The following is a 17,583-nucleotide window of genomic DNA, read 5'->3' on the forward strand; positions in this document are numbered from 1 at the left end:
TTGCAGTAAATGCTTTGGTTGTTGGATTGCTCTTCATTGTTCAGTTTTTAGTCCCTGTCTTAAGTCTGTCTACAGTAAGTAGTTCATAATGGTTTGCTTCTCTGAGTGCTCATCATTGAGATATATGCCATTTGGACGTCACCCACTTCAAACTGTAAATCTTTTGTTCTGATTTTTATTTTTATTTTTTTGCTGAAGCAGCTCTTGCACTGAAGCAACAGTTTCTGCCGTCTGCTGCAGCGCAAAGCTCCATGAAGTTACATCAGCACCACGTCAAGCATGACTTTCAAGCACACTGCTCAGCTATCAATGGGCCGTGACTCTCACAGCTGACTCCACAGGCAGCACTGGACCCTGAACGCCAACTCAAGTACTGTATTTGGGAAGAGGAAACTTTTTCCTGAGCAACCTCAGGAACTGCTGCCATGGCCTCTCTGTCTGCAGTCTGCATCTACAACTTTTAATGAGAAAGACTGTGTCCAAGGACACAGGTGCCTTTGCTACTGGAAAAACTCAATTTGTGTTAATGTGGATAGGCCATAACTTTTATCACAGTCGAATGATAACAAAATGACATAAAAATCACCCAAATTCAAATATGAAATGAGCAAATTGAGGAAACTAATTATAGGATGCAGACATTGAGGATGCCCAGAAAGTATGTATGAAATTTCAGTGACTTCCGTCTGTGAGCAGGAGATGTGAATAGATTCTTACCCGTATGGACCCGTGTTACTCTAAATGCTCTCATTGGTACGATCCTTACCAGTGTAGGTAAGGATCAGTCATTAAAGAAGTAACCTTAAAAACATATCATAACCTAATGAATGGAGGCACACTGTCACCAACATCTTAATGGTAATGATCTAAAATTTGGTTGTTGTTTATCCACATTTTTCCATACGTTGACGGTGGGTTTTTGAGTGTATTTTGTGCAGTGGTGGATCCTGGGCCGTGAGAAGTTTGATCACATTTTGAGGTGGAGAAATCATGAACATCAAAGTTATTAAAATGGATTTCAAGTTAAAGTTTGCTTTTTTTATTGCCAACTTACGACCATTATAACATAAAAACACGATTCCAGATTAAGTATATTTAATCATCAGCAAGAGGAAAAAAAAAAAAAAAACCTCAGAGATGTACGGTATTGTGATGAAAACTTACTGGTGATGATGACAATACTTTATGTGTGTCTCTGGTGAAAGAACAAAAGCTTAACATGAACATGTAGCGTCTTTCAAGGCATCAACACAGTCTTGGGTTCAATTTCATTTGCTAAAGGATGGGAGGTCATGTTGTAGTTAACTCATGTCGTCAATATTGTCAGAGTGCCTCTATCTTAAATTGATGTGGCGTGTCAGAATTATCTTTTGTTTTTCTCTGGGATTCTTATTTGGAGTTGCTGGACTCAAGCAAACATCCCACCGGCTGGTATAATGAAGGAGAAGAAGAGTTATTTTTTGAACCAGTCAACCGAGGACGAGAGAAACTCTGAGTTACTTTAGTGTGGGCTGGTTCACTTCACCCTCAAAATGGGCTTCCTGCTTTATCTGAATATATAAGGACAGCTTTGACGGTTGTGCAGTGATAGTGTGAAAATCTTTGACTCCTTCTACTATTTCATTGTAAGCTGCATGAAGAATATGGCTTGTTATTTTACTAGAAATGTCTTAGTTCTGCTGCTCTGCATCATTCTCCCGAGGTTTTCAGCTGATGAAGCCAAACATTTAAACTGTAAGTAAGACTCTTTCATGGCTGCCATGAAATATATGGAAATAATCAAAGGATAGGGATTGGAAGGATTGATTGTAATTTTAAAAAATTACATTAAAAATATATATGGTTAAAACCATCTTTATCTGTAAAAGAAACGGTGAAATGAGATAAACCCATGGAAATGTCATCAGAAAAGTCAAAAGTCTGACTGTATGTTCGTTTGAAATTATTATGTTTTTATTAATTTTCTCTTAACTCTGCAGCTAAATATCAATATTTCTGTTTCTTTAGTCCAATTAGTAGATTTACTGCCAAACCTCAGGGAACACAAATCCCTTTGTTGATTTGCATTTGTTTTTCTTTATTTATAGATTTTTTTTTCCATTAAAAGTGAGGAAATTGCTACTAATACCATTGCACAATTGAAACAAGTGCTAACCTGAATTAAAGAGTCACAACACTTAAAAATTAACAGAAATATACAAAATGTGTAATATTACAACCAAATACTAGCATACATGTATGTATTTCCATTCCGCCACTGTATGCAGACAGAGTTTAATCCTGATCTAGATGATATTCATGCTATTATTGTATGATCCTGTGTATTTTTCAGCCTCATTGCTCAGAGAGCGGCTCATATCTTCGTATCAGGAAAGCCTCCAAATTGTAGATGAAGCCTTACTGCTCTCCAGACAACGGTAATTAAATATTCATGAGTCATCAAATTGTCTGGCTCTTTTTTTAACTAAAAAATAAATAAATTCCGGTCCATGAAGGGACAGAAGAGAGTGAAAACTTTCATTTTGTCTGTCAATTTCTGTGCCCAGACAAAACACGCCATCGCCCCCCACGCATGTGTTTGCATTCCTTCGCCAAACAGAGCCTGAAACCCTGGAGGTCTCCAGAGCTGCAGAGGTTTTTCAGACAACTCTGCAAGTCCTAAAAAACAAAGCCAGACAGAGACATAAAAGAAGTGTCACGGCTCCAGGTAGAATAATTTTATTCATTACATCCAGACAAACTCACCTCGAACATAATAAGCTCATGAGGCAGTAGGACACCATGTAGTCAAAACAAATTTGACACAACCAGATTTACTAATTGGCCCACTGACAATATAGTTAATCCGCCTTTGGAATACTTTTACCATAAATAAGAATGTAGGAGGAACATGTTCTTCATAGTCTGTTCTCCATCCTGGGTTAACTGATGTAGTTTAAGGGTGGATCCATAAATGTCACAAGAAATCTATAGTTTGATAGACAACCTGTTAGCCACACTGTTAACATATAGCAGACCTGTAGTAAGTAGGCTTTAACAATATCACATGACTTATGTTTGGATTTATGAATTTTTGTTGGAAGTCGTCTCTGAATTCAGGAAAGCTGAGTGGAATTGGGTAGATGGATGGATGTAAGGAAACCAATGCCCAAATCTCCACTCATATATGAAAATAATTCAAAAATATGTCCCAACTCTCATAATGGAATGACATCATTGCATTGCAGCATGTTTGGCTGATAGTAGTAATAGTAGTAGTAGTAGTAGTAGTAGTAGTAGTAGTAGTAGTTAGTTTACTATTAGCAACTTAGCAAAGACTTGAGTGTTTTTTGCACTTTATGTTAATTTAATTAATATTAGTTTAATTTTACTCACAATTCACATTTAAATTGTAATTTTGTTTTCAAAATAAAGTTCAATCATTGAAGCTTATATTTTTGCTTTGACCTTATTCACACTTTTGAGGAACCTGTTGATAAAACAAATACTTTTTTGGTGCGGTGTGGAGTTAGTAATGTTGATGACATCACAAATCACCCAGTAGTCAGGGTGCCATCTGTATTAATATCAGTAGTGGACAGCTAGCTTTGCTAAACTGTAATTGAATGGCTTCTAACATTCTTACTTTAATTTAACTTTAACTTTAATTACGTACTGTATCAACTATCCCAGCCCTGCATTACAAGTTTCATCACTCGTGAGTCTATCCAATTACATCCAGAGGCAATTTATTCTGTTCCTAGTGATAAAACCCCATCGGAAATTAGAAAGTAAGAGATGCTACTGACAACTTTCAGACTCATTTTTATGCAAAATGGCCTGGTGATTCAAGACCGCCCTGGAAAGACGGCAGGACTAAATGTCATTTCACTTCTTTTGTATTCCCTTTACTGTGTTACTGTGCTAGAACTGCTGTCGTGGGAGGATGTGGAGCTGATTGCAGAGCTGTCTCAATGCCTTCCTGCAACACATCCAGCCGTCTGTCAGCATGATCATCACAACATGTACCGCTCCATATCTGGCTACTGCAATAACAGGTGGCTAAGTGACCTCTGATGATCCAGCATGTCTTAGAGAGGACCTAATTGTTAAGATATAGAATATATTTTATGCATTATTAGAATTAGTAATGCAGGCATGGAGACCCATTTTTCTGACACGAGCAAAAAATCAACAAGCAACAAACGAACACAAAGAGAGAGCAGTAACTATTTGTTCATATATGTGCAGAAGGGAAAATTGTAAGAGGGCTCTGAAGTGGAAATGAGATTGTGTGGTGATTAATTCTCATCGCGGTGACACAAAGACAACAACTCAGTACATGTGATGTGTAATTTACATACAAATGGAGAGAGAGGTATTTTAACGAATGATTGCGCTTACAATTTAGCATTTATGAGGTTAAATCATTCCTGCTGTTATTCACCCAGCCCTGTCTCCAAGGAATTACATTTATATTATAGCACCTTACAACATTATTAAAGTATATTTAAAAAGTAGTCATGAATAAGTACCTGCACAGTTCAAAGATGTAGTCAAAGTGCAGGACTTTCCACCTTCAGCATCATAAATTCTTACCTTCCAAAGTGCAAATCCTTTCTCTGGAAACATAAAATTAATCATCCTGTTTAAAAATATTATTATTGAATTTCTTTTTTTTTTCTTTTTCTTTATAGTCTCCTCATTTTAAGACGTCTTGGCAAAAAAATTCACCTTGCAGACAGATAACTTCTATGGTGTTAAGTCATTTGATGCGACTGGCATGGTTAAATCTGAACTCTTCCTGAAAATATAAGAAATGCAATCATTTCTGACCCATTTTTCACATTCTCTATTTGCCACAAATTTGATTTCTCCACCTTGCTGCTTGCTTGCATTATTCTGTAATGTATGAAACATGATTCGCTAAAAAGACTAAAATAAAGCGTGAACTAGAGGGGAGAATTACTTAAATCTGGTGAAATTTTCTGTTCGTGCAGCAAGATAATTTAGTTTGGAAAGAAGTCTTAGAGTATGTTGGCTAGAAATAATAGGCAGATAAGAAATAATAATTTAAAAATAACATTTAAAACAACATAAGTATCTGCAATGTCTGGAGAGTGTCCTGGTGTCACGCCTCTAAGGCTGCTGGGATACGCTCCAGCAACCCCCGTGACCCACACAAGCTGAGGAAGAGGTACGAAAAATAAATGAATGAATGAACAACATGATTGTATTCCCAGACCTAAGGTTGGCAAGTATAGAGCAATTTACAGCAGAGACAATGTTTGTCTTTGCCACAATTATAAAGTGTTTTTATTACAGTAGTCTGGATAATAACTTGTATGAAAGTACTTTTGAGTGTTTTTTATAATGACTATTTGCTAATATGATACATGAAATATATTCTAAGAAGTGTTCATAGCAGACGTAAGCAACGTGAATTATCATTAATAATGTCAAGTCTCAAGTCGATGTCAGCCGGGGTCAAAGATAAGTTTACAAATGAAAAAAGATGTGAGGTCAGCAGCCCTCTGTAACTCAATATGCAGTTCTGATTTAGTCTGGGGGCTACAGACTGCATTAGCTACTGCCATTATATGCTCTGTAATAATGTAATGACATAATCAAACCATAGGCTTCAATTTGCATTATTGCTTAGGTAGGCTACAGCTAATAATAATGAAAAATAATGTATGAACTGAACAACACATTTTTTGGGGGGTTTCGCTGCTTTCATTTTGATGTTATTTTACGTAACTAACCTCTTATATACAGTAAGTGCAATGGTAAATGACTGGAGGAGAGTTTCTTCTTCTCTACTTGTATCTCAGTCAATAGCTGTTCTTCTGCAGCACCCATTATTGGCTAGAATAATCTCAGTGTCTATACCCTAGGGCCTAGGGGAAGTTGGCTTCCCTCACACAACAACTAATAAACATGTTCATGGATAAACACTCGATAATGATAACAAACGTGAGAAAATATTTAGTAAAGCTCAGCTAGTTCACTCTGTTCAAGATGTTGACCCTTTGGAGGAAAACAAATAGTGTGCCATAGCATGTAGTACCGCATTGCAGTATTTCTGGACACACGTCATGATTCTTTTTGTCAGGCAAAATCCTCTCTGGGGAGCAGCCAACACCCCCTTGGTCAGATGGCTTCCAGCTGAATATGAAGACGGGGAGAGAGAACCCAAGGGTTGGAACCGAGGACGGTTCCATAATGGATTCCAACTTCCCTCGGTAATCTACAAAATCCTGGTCTGAAGGACATAAAAGTCCGGGTGGAGAAATTAGAAATGAAGCACGTTCACCCTGCAAACGCAAGTGGATATAGCTTTCCATTTATTTTCCTAACCTGTTATACAGTAGATAAAGTCCACAGCAATTTAGGAATGGTACAACAGTGCGTGAGATGACTACAGTTTCATGATTACTGTTGCAGTATTCTTTTTTTTTGCTTTAGAACACAGTATTTCCATGGATAAAAGAAGTTGTTTTCCATTTCATATGGAATAAAGATGACTTCTTTCAATCAGCAAATGACACTGCTGATATCTGCACTGATTTTAAATCAATGTATGCGCTCACTACAGGGTCCCTTTAGCGGAAGAGCTGATTAAATATTCATCAGACTGAAGTTTACCTCCATAATGGAAATAAACTTAAATGTTTTAGGTAATTAATAATATTTGGTTCTCTGCCGTTTGTTACGACCGAAAGCTTCAAATGAAAACTAGTGGATTTTGTGTTTCATAACTCATTTTTTTGCTATTTATAATATGAAAAAAAGGATGCTTAGCGGAAGTCATCATAGCCCCATTCAGCCGGTTTTTTTTTCTCTTTATAACAAAACCTAATGAACAAATGAATGAAATGGATCACACAAGCGAGGCAGCCATCCATCCAAACCCCTGACTTGAACCTGAAAGGCTTTTCCCAGATGATGTGTTCATTACAGTTAATGACGAAACAATGAACACACTCGCTGATAAATGACGAGTCGCCGCAGAGATGACTGGGGGGACGTGCATCTGTGCATTTTAAAAAGGTAATATTCATTTACATCCCATAACAAAACTTACTTTGTTAACAGCCACGGGAAGTCAGCCAGAAAATACTCAGGAGCTCCGCTAAAGGGGAAGATGACGTCTATTCACAGCTGTTGGTGGAGTGGGGCCAGTACATCGACCACGATATAACTTTCACCCCTCAGAGCTCTGCTGCAGACTGCTTGACTACATGTGAAAATATACATCCATGTTTTCCCATTGAGGTAAATTGAAAAACAGTATAATTTGTGTACTTTCTCACATGCAATAAACTGCAATATTCCTGTGTTTTAAAGGAATAGTTCCTGTCAAAACATGACTTTCACCAAAGACATTAGAGCTCACAGTATAAATAAAAGTTTTTAAAAAAATCATCAATACTTTCTGAAACCTAATTTCACAATGATTACCACGTGAATTCATAAATAGTTACAGCACATTTCATGGCAAGTGTGTGTCAGAATATATTTGGTGTTGAAACGCTTTGCCCATCAGCTACAGATGCCAACAAGGGGCATCCAGATTAGGTACTCAAGGGGTTGACAAAGCTGGATTAGAGCATGATGCTTATATCTGTCCATTCATTACAAAATTGAAACCAGTGTTTTGACTGGGTTAGAATAAAGACTGCCTTCCTGGACTTCCTGCCTCCCTATAGGCTGCTGCTGCTGAAAGCCTCCCCACAAATGTACATTTTCAACCAAATAGAATTTGTTGAAGAACTTTCACACATGCTGACCAGTGAATTCTTTAACCTTTAGACAGAGACAGGCTAGCTCTTCAATGTTTATTTCAAGCTCAGCTAACAGCCAACGTGTCCGGCGTTGCTATCTCGGCTGCTGCGAGGCAAAAAAATTCGCAAAATGTCAAAATATACTTTGAAAATTCAACAATTGCAAAAATTAATACATTTGACATATTAGAATCTTTGTGAGATTGCTATGTTACTAGCGATAAATTAATTTGTCCTCTCGACAGACAGATCCCATTATCTCTGGAGCACAAGCCTGCATGCCTTTTTATCGCTCCGTACCAGCCTGCTTTGTCAATTATGGGACTGATATTGGACAAGCTCTGCAGAGACAGCAGATGAACGCCATCACATCATTCATGGATGCTTCTGTTGTATATGGCCACACTCCCAAGCTGGAGAGCTTCCTTCGTGACCTATCGGGCCTTAATGGGAAACTCGCCATACATGCCCATTTGAAAGATCCCACAGGAAGAGCGTACCTACCGTTCGTTGCCTCCCTGCCCTCAGCCTGCCACCAGGATCTGCAGGGGGAGATAGTGGAGTGTTTCAGCGCTGGAGACAGTCGGGTCAATGAGGGTCTGCCCCTGACCTCCTTGCATACGCTGTGGCTCAGGGAACACAATCGGATTGCAGAGGCACTGAAAGGCATTAATGGTCACTGGAGCCCAGAGACTATATACCAAGAAACTCGCAAGATCATCGGAGCACTGCACCAGGTATGTAATGTGGAAGCAAAAAAACATTTCACTATTCTAAAATTTAAAAAAAAAACATGATTAATCCATTTAATGGCTGGTAGTAAACATGTGATTATGATTAAGGACTGATTTCCCGGATTAAGCACCACCAAAACAACAGACTACCCTGTCTGGACTGAAGCACTGTTATGTTGCTCTTACTCTACAGTAGATGCTGTTGGTGAAGGAGACGCAGCTGCACGATAAAAATAAACACCAGCGTGTTGCACAGACTTAAAGTTACTATTCAGGAACACAAATGAAGCCTGAGGGGAGGCAAATGAATCTACAATTTATGAGTGTGTGGATTTTCATCATTAGCTGATATCAGGAGGATAAACCTGTTGCATTTCGCTTTTTTTTTTTTTTAAGGGTGGAATTTTAGTAGTTTTTCTGTGTTTTATCTCAGTTTTTGCTTTTGCCAACAAAATATTTACAATCATTTCATGCTGCTGTGATTGTGTTGTGTTGTGTTATTGTTCCAACATCTGTTGAATTCCCATAGCTGACTGTTACGGTTAGAGTTAGAGTTAGCGATTGATTTCAGTGATTGAACAGCATCACGGCTCCTTTCTGCAATTGTGTAAGTGCTGTACTGCGTTTAAACATATCATTTGTCTTCAGAAAGCCTAACCTTGATCTATTCGGAATAAATTGCGCTATCTAAAAAAGGAGACTTCAGTTATTTCCAGACACTCCATTAAAATACAAGATAAAGCATTTTAACAAATCCCAATTTGTAGAGCAGAGTAGATCTGTACGGAAGGCATTTGCACAGCTCCTCTCAATATTCTCTGTTTTTGTAGAAAGTCAGGTTTGTTTCTAATAATGATTATTTTGCAGCTGTCAGCCTGTTGTTAGCAATAGGTTAAAGGGAAGAAAAAATTATTGGTATTGATGACAGAATGTTCCATTATGTAGACTGGTTGCATTCTAAATGGTGAAGGAAATGTCAGCTGTTTATAACCTACATTAAGAATAAGATAATAAATAGAAACTACATATATGGTGAAGGGATCTGGAATAAATCCTTTTTGTTCAGAGCAAGACAAAAATGTCCTGGTTTATGATATTAAAATTCAGCATTGTAAAAAGTGATATATTCATTAATGCACAATATAAGGTGTTCAAAGCCCTCTTGTTATAATTGTTATAATCCAAGGTAAGAAAAAGGTAAGAAAAAAACACATGAAGAAGCCCCGCCCAAATTAAACTCAGTAGATCTACCTAATATTCATGTATTTCTAGAAGTGAGTTCAAAAGGCAGGTAGAGATTCACATACGTGTAACGTGTACAGTACTGCACATCATGTTTAAAATGGAAGAAAAATGTCAGGCATCAAATAGTCTGACCAGCCTGCAAACCAGCAGACTGCAACACCATTGATTTATTTTTTTCTTGGGCTAAAACTCTCAATTTTCATCTGTCAGCTTTCTCCTTTGACTCAGCAGACAGAGGTCAAGGCCAGCAGCAGAGCGGCATGTAATCTACATGCAAATGCTCTGACATGTAATATTACTGTGTGTGTGTGTGTGTGCGTGCGTGCGTGCGTGCGTATGTGTGTGTTGGGGAGATGGAAAGATCCTGATTTTTTGTGTGAATCTGGATAAAGAGGTGCGTCTGGAATTTTTTTTCCTGGTTTTTGGGCTATTTTTTTTTTATGATGGACATTATATGAAAGTTTAGACTTATTAATGGAATTTTTACGATAAAATTGATAGATTACACTTTCAGATAATCCCATCACTGAAAGTATTACTACATTTTGCATTAGTAGAGTTATTGATGCTAAATCGAACAATTAAAGCTGATCAGAACAGAGTTTTTACGGTTAAACTTTTACAGACAGTTTGGGAGTCGTCCTTATGGCTTCAAAAAATTGTCATGATCTCCCCTGATTGGCATATTGATAATCTTTCTGTAATCGGTAAATTTTTCTGTGAATATTGAAATGATTATTGACATGATCAGAGGGAAAATCACACATTGTCATAAACACACTCATTAATATAACAACAAGGATGATGAGCAAAAAAACTATTTTAGCCTTTATTAGATGTAATTACTGAAGTTTTTATGACCTTTTTAAAGTAAAATGTTAATCTGAGAAGCAACTATGGTTGTTGTGTTAATGCAGTTGGTAAAGAGCGTAATGCTTCTTCGTGACTCAAAAAAATAGCCAAAAGAAGCTGATAATGAAAGTCCTTTATGTGCTAGTGCGAGTGAGTCCTAGTGTGACAACAGTGTCTGAGTGTACTCATATAATTCCATTCCTGTGTGGATGAACATTTTTGAAACTTCAAATTATGAAACCACAGATTCAGAGTGCAGTCTGGTGATCGCTCCTCAAATGGGACTGGGATTATCTCCAGGACTGAGTCTAAACTGGGTTTGTTTGTCACGGCTGACATGACGTAAGCTCAGCCTCAGTTCATGCAGCATGCTGCCTGCCTGTCATAAATACATAATAATCACATGACACTACGTATGTTTTAATTTTTGTTTGCAGGTTTCTACTTAATTTTATTAGTCTATGAGTTTAGGTCTGAAACATTCAGAACGCAGTCTTGGTATCTTGATGTTTATCCCACCATTTCATCCTTTAACTGATTCCAAATGCTATTGGAGGATTTTCAAATAAGCCAAAAGAAGTTCATCCTGCTCCAGTATTTCATTATGCACTAAAAATATGAGCTCAGTGTGTGTGTGTGTGTGTGTGTGTGTGTGTGTGTGTGTGTGTGTGTGTGTGTGTGTGTGTGTGTGTGTGTGTGTGTGTGTGTGTGTGTGTGTCTTTCTCCATTACTGCATATGTTTTTGTGACTTGTTGTAAGGACCAGGTGGTGAACACATACAGTGATCAGGACAGATGGAATTGTTTGCAGTGAACTGTGAGGGGAACAAATGTGAGGCATCAAACGTTCCAGCTTGGGATGTTACACAAAGAGTGGAACTCCTATGGGGATGTGGTTAAACACAATTGCTGCTAATAATGCGCAAAATCCTTAGAATTGAGATTTTATTTTATGCTTGTAGAATTTGTTTGTGATTCTCCGTTTTGACTTCCAGATCATAACAATGAGGGATTACGTCCCAAAGATTATCGGCCCGGAGTCTTTCGAGCGTTACATCGGACCGTACAGAGGATACGATCCAACGACGGACCCATCAGCCTCCAACGTGTTCGCCACCGCCGCGTTCAGGTTCGGCCACGCTACCATCTCCCCCATCCTCAGGAGGCTGAATGACAGCTTCCAGGAACACGAACGCTTCCCCCACCTGAGACTGCACCAGACTTTCTTCAGTCCTTGGAGAATAGTCAAAGAAGGTCAGCACAGTCCTGTGAAGCTGTCGATTGGAACTAATAAAATATCCTTCAAGCACACTAAACAGGGCATAACGAGTGAAGGAATGAAAAAAATAATAATTTAGGTCAGCCTCGGCACTGGATGTCTGTTTGTTAGTGTGATAATTAGGTGCAGGAAATTCAAATGATCCGTATAAGCTAGTCCACCATAAAGGCAGCATGAAATAGAAGCATGAAATCCTGCATCAGTGCATCATGTTTCCTACATGACTTACAAAGAGTACAGACCCAAGAGACTCATTACACATCCAACACATTCCATTTGCTAATAATACATTACTTATTTAGTATTTTATTAAGTAATTGTGTAGAATGCACTACAGTACTTCATTTGTCAAATGCAGATGCTGTGATGAAGGTGCTCCATCAGACCACACAACAACTTTCCTCAAACTGTGGCACTCTATGATTCATTCTTCATTGTCCATTTATTTTATTTTATTTATTTTTTTATGACTACTTCTTTAATTATTTTATCATATACATGTTGTTTCGTGAGAAACATAAAAGGACAACAGCTAACATTTGGTTACACAACCCTGTGTGGAAACGTAAATGCTAATCGGCCTATGTTGACATTATTGTGACCCTTATTCTGCACAGATTTCGGGGACTGCATCAGAAGAACATATAAACAACAAGAACAAATGTAAAATTTAGCAAATGGTACAAAAGTATAAAATCTTTTTAATAACTACATAAAAAACACTTCCTCGGATGTAGCTTTACTGTATAGCATGAGGATCTTCTGAAACTGACCTTAAATCTGAGATTATGACCAGATATAGACCAGCAGAATTTTATGACCCTGATACCTGTAGTATGGATGATATTCATATGAATAGATTTCAGTGATTGATGAAGTTTTATAAGTAACTAAACTAGTGCCCTTTAAGGCTTACTGACATTGGTCCATTGGTTCAATCATTTTAAATACCTATCTTGACATTAATTCACATAATACGTCAAATATCAGACTTGATTTTACTTGGTTTTCCTTTATTGTTCCATGAATCCTTCTGAAAGATTCATAAAAATCACAACATAAAGGATCAAGGATTTACATTGAGGAGATAGTTGGAAGGTCATTTTAGACCCATTTAGCTATATTAGTTTCCCCTGCCAGTGTCAATAGTGATTCTATAACTTCACGTTATGTAAGACAGTTTGAAAAATTTGAGATTAGTGCAGCTGAATGACTCGTCTCACCCCCAAAATCCGGGTCTTCCACATAGCCAGTGTCAAGCTTTCCAGACAGAGGTCTTTGACTGAACTGCTCATTCTGTGGGGCCAACGTCCCTCCTGAGAAACGTTTCCTTGATCCCATTCTGGTAACTGACATAAGATCAGGACTTAAGGTGAGGGTTGAAGTAAAGTGTAGACTCAGCTTCGCAGCACAGCCGCCACTTCATTACTGCAGCCACTTGCTCACATCAAAACTCAATCACACAATAAAGATCCAAATCCCAAAACACAGATACACTGAATTACTGTTAAAAATGTGTCAGTGTACTTCCTTATTACTAAAGCCCAATACAGTTCCCCCCCTTTCGCCCTAGCCTTCCTTCCAGTGAGGGGAATTGTTCTGTTTCTTAAGAGGTTGAAGCGGTAGAGGTTGTCTAACCCTCCAAATGAAGTGTTTTCAGATTGGAACACAGTATGAATCACAGATGGCTACCTTACTGGTGAAAGAAGTGCATACATGCAATGTAACCTTGCAAAAGAATTTCATATGAACATCTGATTAATGTTTTTGGATTGCTGTAACATGTACCTTATAAACATTAAATATCTATCCACATGATTTACCCACAGGAACCTCACATAGTTTCGTACAACGAAACTTGTATTTTATGCATGTAGTTTTCACCTATTCTTTTGTTCTGTCCTGTACATGAGGTCAAATTTGCCAGTAATCCATAATGATAACAACAGTTTGCATAAATATCTGTGACAAGTGTCTTATAATGTCACTTCTATGCTGGTGATACAACGAGAGGTGTCTTTTTCCCCTGATAAAACCACTGCCCCTCGTCGGGGGTAAGTCAAAAAGCAAGGGGCATTTGAAGACGAGGGTTGGGGTCATTTATATGGATGCCAGTATTATTCAAATGCCCCTTCCACCGGGCACAACACAGGACTCAACAGATCTGCTTCCCACACACCATAAGAAAGTCCCCAGAGGTCTGGTGCTGATTCCCAGACATGTAAAGGTGGCTTTGGCATCGAATGTGGGTCTACCTCATATTAGCAGGTGGTTTTCGTGTTGCGACTGATAGAGTTCACTCTTTCTTTGACAGAAATGTTGGTCTCACACACCAGCTGCAAATCACTTGAGTACACATGGCAGGTTTGAGTCTGAAGGCATTCGGTGAAACACCATTTTTTTATTCATAACATTGTTCACACGTAAAGTTCACATTAAAATGGATTAGCCCGCATCGTGCACCCCGTTGGCCTCCCATGAGGGTTTTCACCTTGCTGCAGTGAAACAGAAAGTCATTTTCAACAGTCTCACCTCTAACAGGAGCGTATCACTTTAATGCAACCATGAGTTGTTTTGTTGAGCAGCGCATTCATCCCCAACAGTCCAAAGCTCGGCCTGTTTGCTGAAATTAAATTGTTTGGCTGCCTTCAAGCTCGGGAGTAGCAGCAAATCCTAGTTTTGGAGGGAAACGTGTTGGAAGTCAAGACAGAAAGCAAAAGCATTGAGAAAAAACTGCTCTCACTCATGTTTTGGTGAGTGAGAGCAATGAAAAAAAAAGCTTCCTGGTGACGGTTTGTTTTTGACATCGAGCATCATGATATCAGAAATACAGGGATTTCAAAGTATTAGAACAATTTCTTTACAGGGATAGTTCGACTTGTGCTCTTTGATGATTCCTGCTACTCTGTCCTTGCCCAGGCGGTATTGAACCAGTCCTCAGAGGTTTAATTGGAACTGCAGCGACATCTCTTAGTGCAGACATGGTGCTGACAGATGAGCTGACAGAGAGACTGGTTGTCCTGAACGTACCTCATCATGTGGACCTGGCTTCACTGAACCTTCAGAGAGGACGGGATCATGGCCTCCCAGGTACGCGAAGCGCGGGAATGCAGCATATCCACCGCCTCGCAAAGCCTTGACATTCTATAATTTAATATGTTTTCAAAACTGCAATATGTATTTTACAGAGTTTGTTTCTACCAGTCTTATATTATCCTTATGATTCTACTTTCTTTCTCCCAGTACTGCTCATATAAATCAGTTTTTATGCAATCACATTTTCCACCTGTGCTGTTTCCCAGTGAAAACTCTGCCCTGAGGTTTCAGCAAGTGAATCCTTCTGCTCGGGTTTTGAGTTTGCAATACTGGTCAGACACTTGGAGACACCTTGAAACCGTAGCTTGAGAACTGCAGTACATACACAGTAATCAAGCTTTCCTGTGAATTGATTGGAGGCTGGATCATTTTGCTTACCAAGCTAAAGCTAACTAGCACTTACTACACTATTGTTTCAGATGTTAGATGTTGTGCTTTAAAGTTTGTATTTTAGAAACCAACTGCAACAAAGACAAAATGGATTTAGACAAAGAAATTAAAATTTCATTATTTGCACTGGTCCCTATGGCAACTGAGAAGGATCTTACATTGGAAATTAAATTTACAGATGCACTACATAAACATGTTGTTGAAATCTTTCTCAAATAAAAACAAAAGGAAGATGGATTTGTCTTCAAATGAGCATCTTTTGTTTGTTTGATCCGTGCTCCTGCTGCGGTTTGCCTCGGTGGAACTGATCTTGGAGATTTCACTCTTGATAAGACGACACGATGTGAATCATATTGCAAAATGACTTTTCAGGTTACAACCACTGGAGATCATTCTGTGGCCTGAAGACCATTAAGACGAGGGATGATTTCACAGATGCTGTGAGGGATTGCCAAGTTGCTGAGAAGATACTGGAACTATACAAACATCCTGATAATATTGATGTGTGGCTTGGAGGGCTTGTTGAAAACTTCTTGCCCGGCTCCCGAACTGGTCCCCTGTTTGCTTGTCTGATTGGAATGCAGATGAAAGTGCTCCGCGATGGTGATAGGTGCGTTATTGTTGACGGAACTTTAATGAAAGTTATCCATCAATATCACAATCGAGGCTTGTGATCCGGTGGTGTCTTTTAGGTTTTGGTGGGAGGCTGAAGGTGTCTTCACCCAGCAGCAGAAGGATGAACTTTTAAAGGCTTCTGTGTCTCGGATCATCTGCGACAACAGTGACATAAAGGAAGTCCCTCGGGATTCTTTCAGGTTCAGCAAACACCCCTCTGGCTACATCCCCTGTGATCAGACACCGTCCATTAATCTGGAAGCCTGGAGAGAGGAACGCAGTCGAGGTGAGCTTGAACCATTTAGGGGTTGTACTGGACTTTAGAACAATCATGTTCCCTTGAGTTTTACTGTCTCACTAAACATTAATGTGAAAAATCGTTATCTCTTTATTCTAGATTTAGAACAGTGTGGCACTCCAAGAGCGATAAAGAATGGGGATTTTATTTTGTCCTCTGCATCTGACAAACTGGTCGCTCACTATTCTTGTTACCATGGTTTCAAGTTAAAGGGTGCCACCACAATAGTCTGCGAAGGAAATCGATGGAGTGATCAACCCCCACAATGTGCAGGTATGCACATATTTTTGTAATACTTACAACATTTGTGTTACTATTTAATGAGGAGTCTGGGATGTTATGAAAGGATGATCCTTCTGGAAGCTGACATTCCTAAATGCATGCACTGCTGCATGCAGATTCATACAGATCTGTCTTTGAAAGATTTACTCATGATCCAGAACATGTGAACTCTTGAATATGTAGTCAGTATTGTAGAGTTCTATCTGACTGGAGCTTTACTGCTACCTGCTGGTACTACATGAGAAAGGAATTTAGTCCAACAAGAATTATACCTGGAAAAATGATTCCTTTAGAGTTTAAACCTGCCGGTGACTCAAATAAATTGTTGAGATATATTTTGTTTTGACTGAAAAGAGTTTGTTCTTTTTTTTTTTTCCTGATACGTTCACAAACATTTTTGGCTGTCATCCAAAAGATTGGTTGCATTATTGATCTATGAGGGCTGATTGGAATGATGACCCAAAGTTCAGGGACCGTAGCGTTATCTTACAACTGTTATAAGAAAAATAATTTTAAACACACAATTGAGATTTTGATTTCTCAGGATGGTGAGAGGTTCAGCTGCGCAGCTCGACTATCTTTGTCTTGTGAAAGGTGTGACATTAAAAATATCATCTTGTTTGTTTATAGGGAATCAACACTAAGCTCAAGAGAAGATCGAGAGATTTCTTCAGGCTCAGGGAAATATCACAAGCTTTACTTTGTTTCTTTATGTCTTTAATAATTTTGCTGATCTTTTTTAAAATGTATAAGACACTGAAATGAAAATATCTTTCTAATTATTTCATGATAATTACATAATGGTGTTATGATGCTCCTAAACTGCAAGTTGTTGTTAAATAAAACTCTTACATTTGGAAATTTAATAGTACATATATTAAATATAAGAAAAAAGTTGGAAATGTATAATTTTCGGGAAAATCATGTAAAATGTGTAATAATAATAATAATCAAGTTTTTTTCTCAGTCTATTACTCCTCTCTGTTTTAAACTTGTTTTGTTTTTCTGGTTTTCTTTTCCAAATGTA

The 17,583-nt window shown here is 38.3% G+C and overlaps 1 protein-coding gene across 1 annotated transcript; it reads left to right on the forward strand.

Moving 5' to 3' along the window:
* Positions 1-2,289: 2,289 nt before the first annotated feature.
* tpo (thyroid peroxidase) lies at positions 2,290-17,312 on the forward strand. The gene is made up of 12 exons (XM_068339272.1): positions 2,290-2,417; positions 2,547-2,707; positions 3,908-4,037; positions 6,095-6,224; positions 7,078-7,257; positions 8,012-8,503; positions 11,592-11,850; positions 14,795-14,965; positions 15,734-15,971; positions 16,054-16,262; positions 16,374-16,547; positions 17,187-17,312. The coding sequence occupies exons 1-12, from the start codon at positions 2,290-2,292 to the stop codon at positions 17,198-17,200; spliced, it is 2,286 nt and encodes a 761-aa protein (XP_068195373.1). The 3' UTR covers positions 17,201-17,312.
* The last annotated feature ends 271 nt before the right edge of the window (positions 17,313-17,583 follow it).

The sequence above is a fragment of the Antennarius striatus genome, chromosome 17 (assembly GCF_040054535.1).
Source record: "Antennarius striatus isolate MH-2024 chromosome 17, ASM4005453v1, whole genome shotgun sequence".
NCBI classification, from domain to species: domain Eukaryota; kingdom Metazoa; phylum Chordata; class Actinopteri; order Lophiiformes; family Antennariidae; genus Antennarius; species Antennarius striatus.

What these genes read in the sequence shown, in the direction of transcription:
- tpo (XM_068339272.1), top strand. Translation starts at nt 2,290, where the DNA reads ATGATATTCATGCTATTATTGTATGATCCTGTGTATTTTTCAGCCTCA. An exon ending in GTGCTCCGCGATGGTGATAG is followed by an intron (nt 15,972 to 16,053) that starts GTGCGTTATTGT and finishes GGTGTCTTTTAG; the next exon opens with GTTTTGGTGGGAGGCTGAAG. An exon ending in GAGAGAGGAACGCAGTCGAG is followed by an intron (nt 16,263 to 16,373) that starts GTGAGCTTGAAC and finishes TCTTTATTCTAG; the next exon opens with ATTTAGAACAGTGTGGCACT.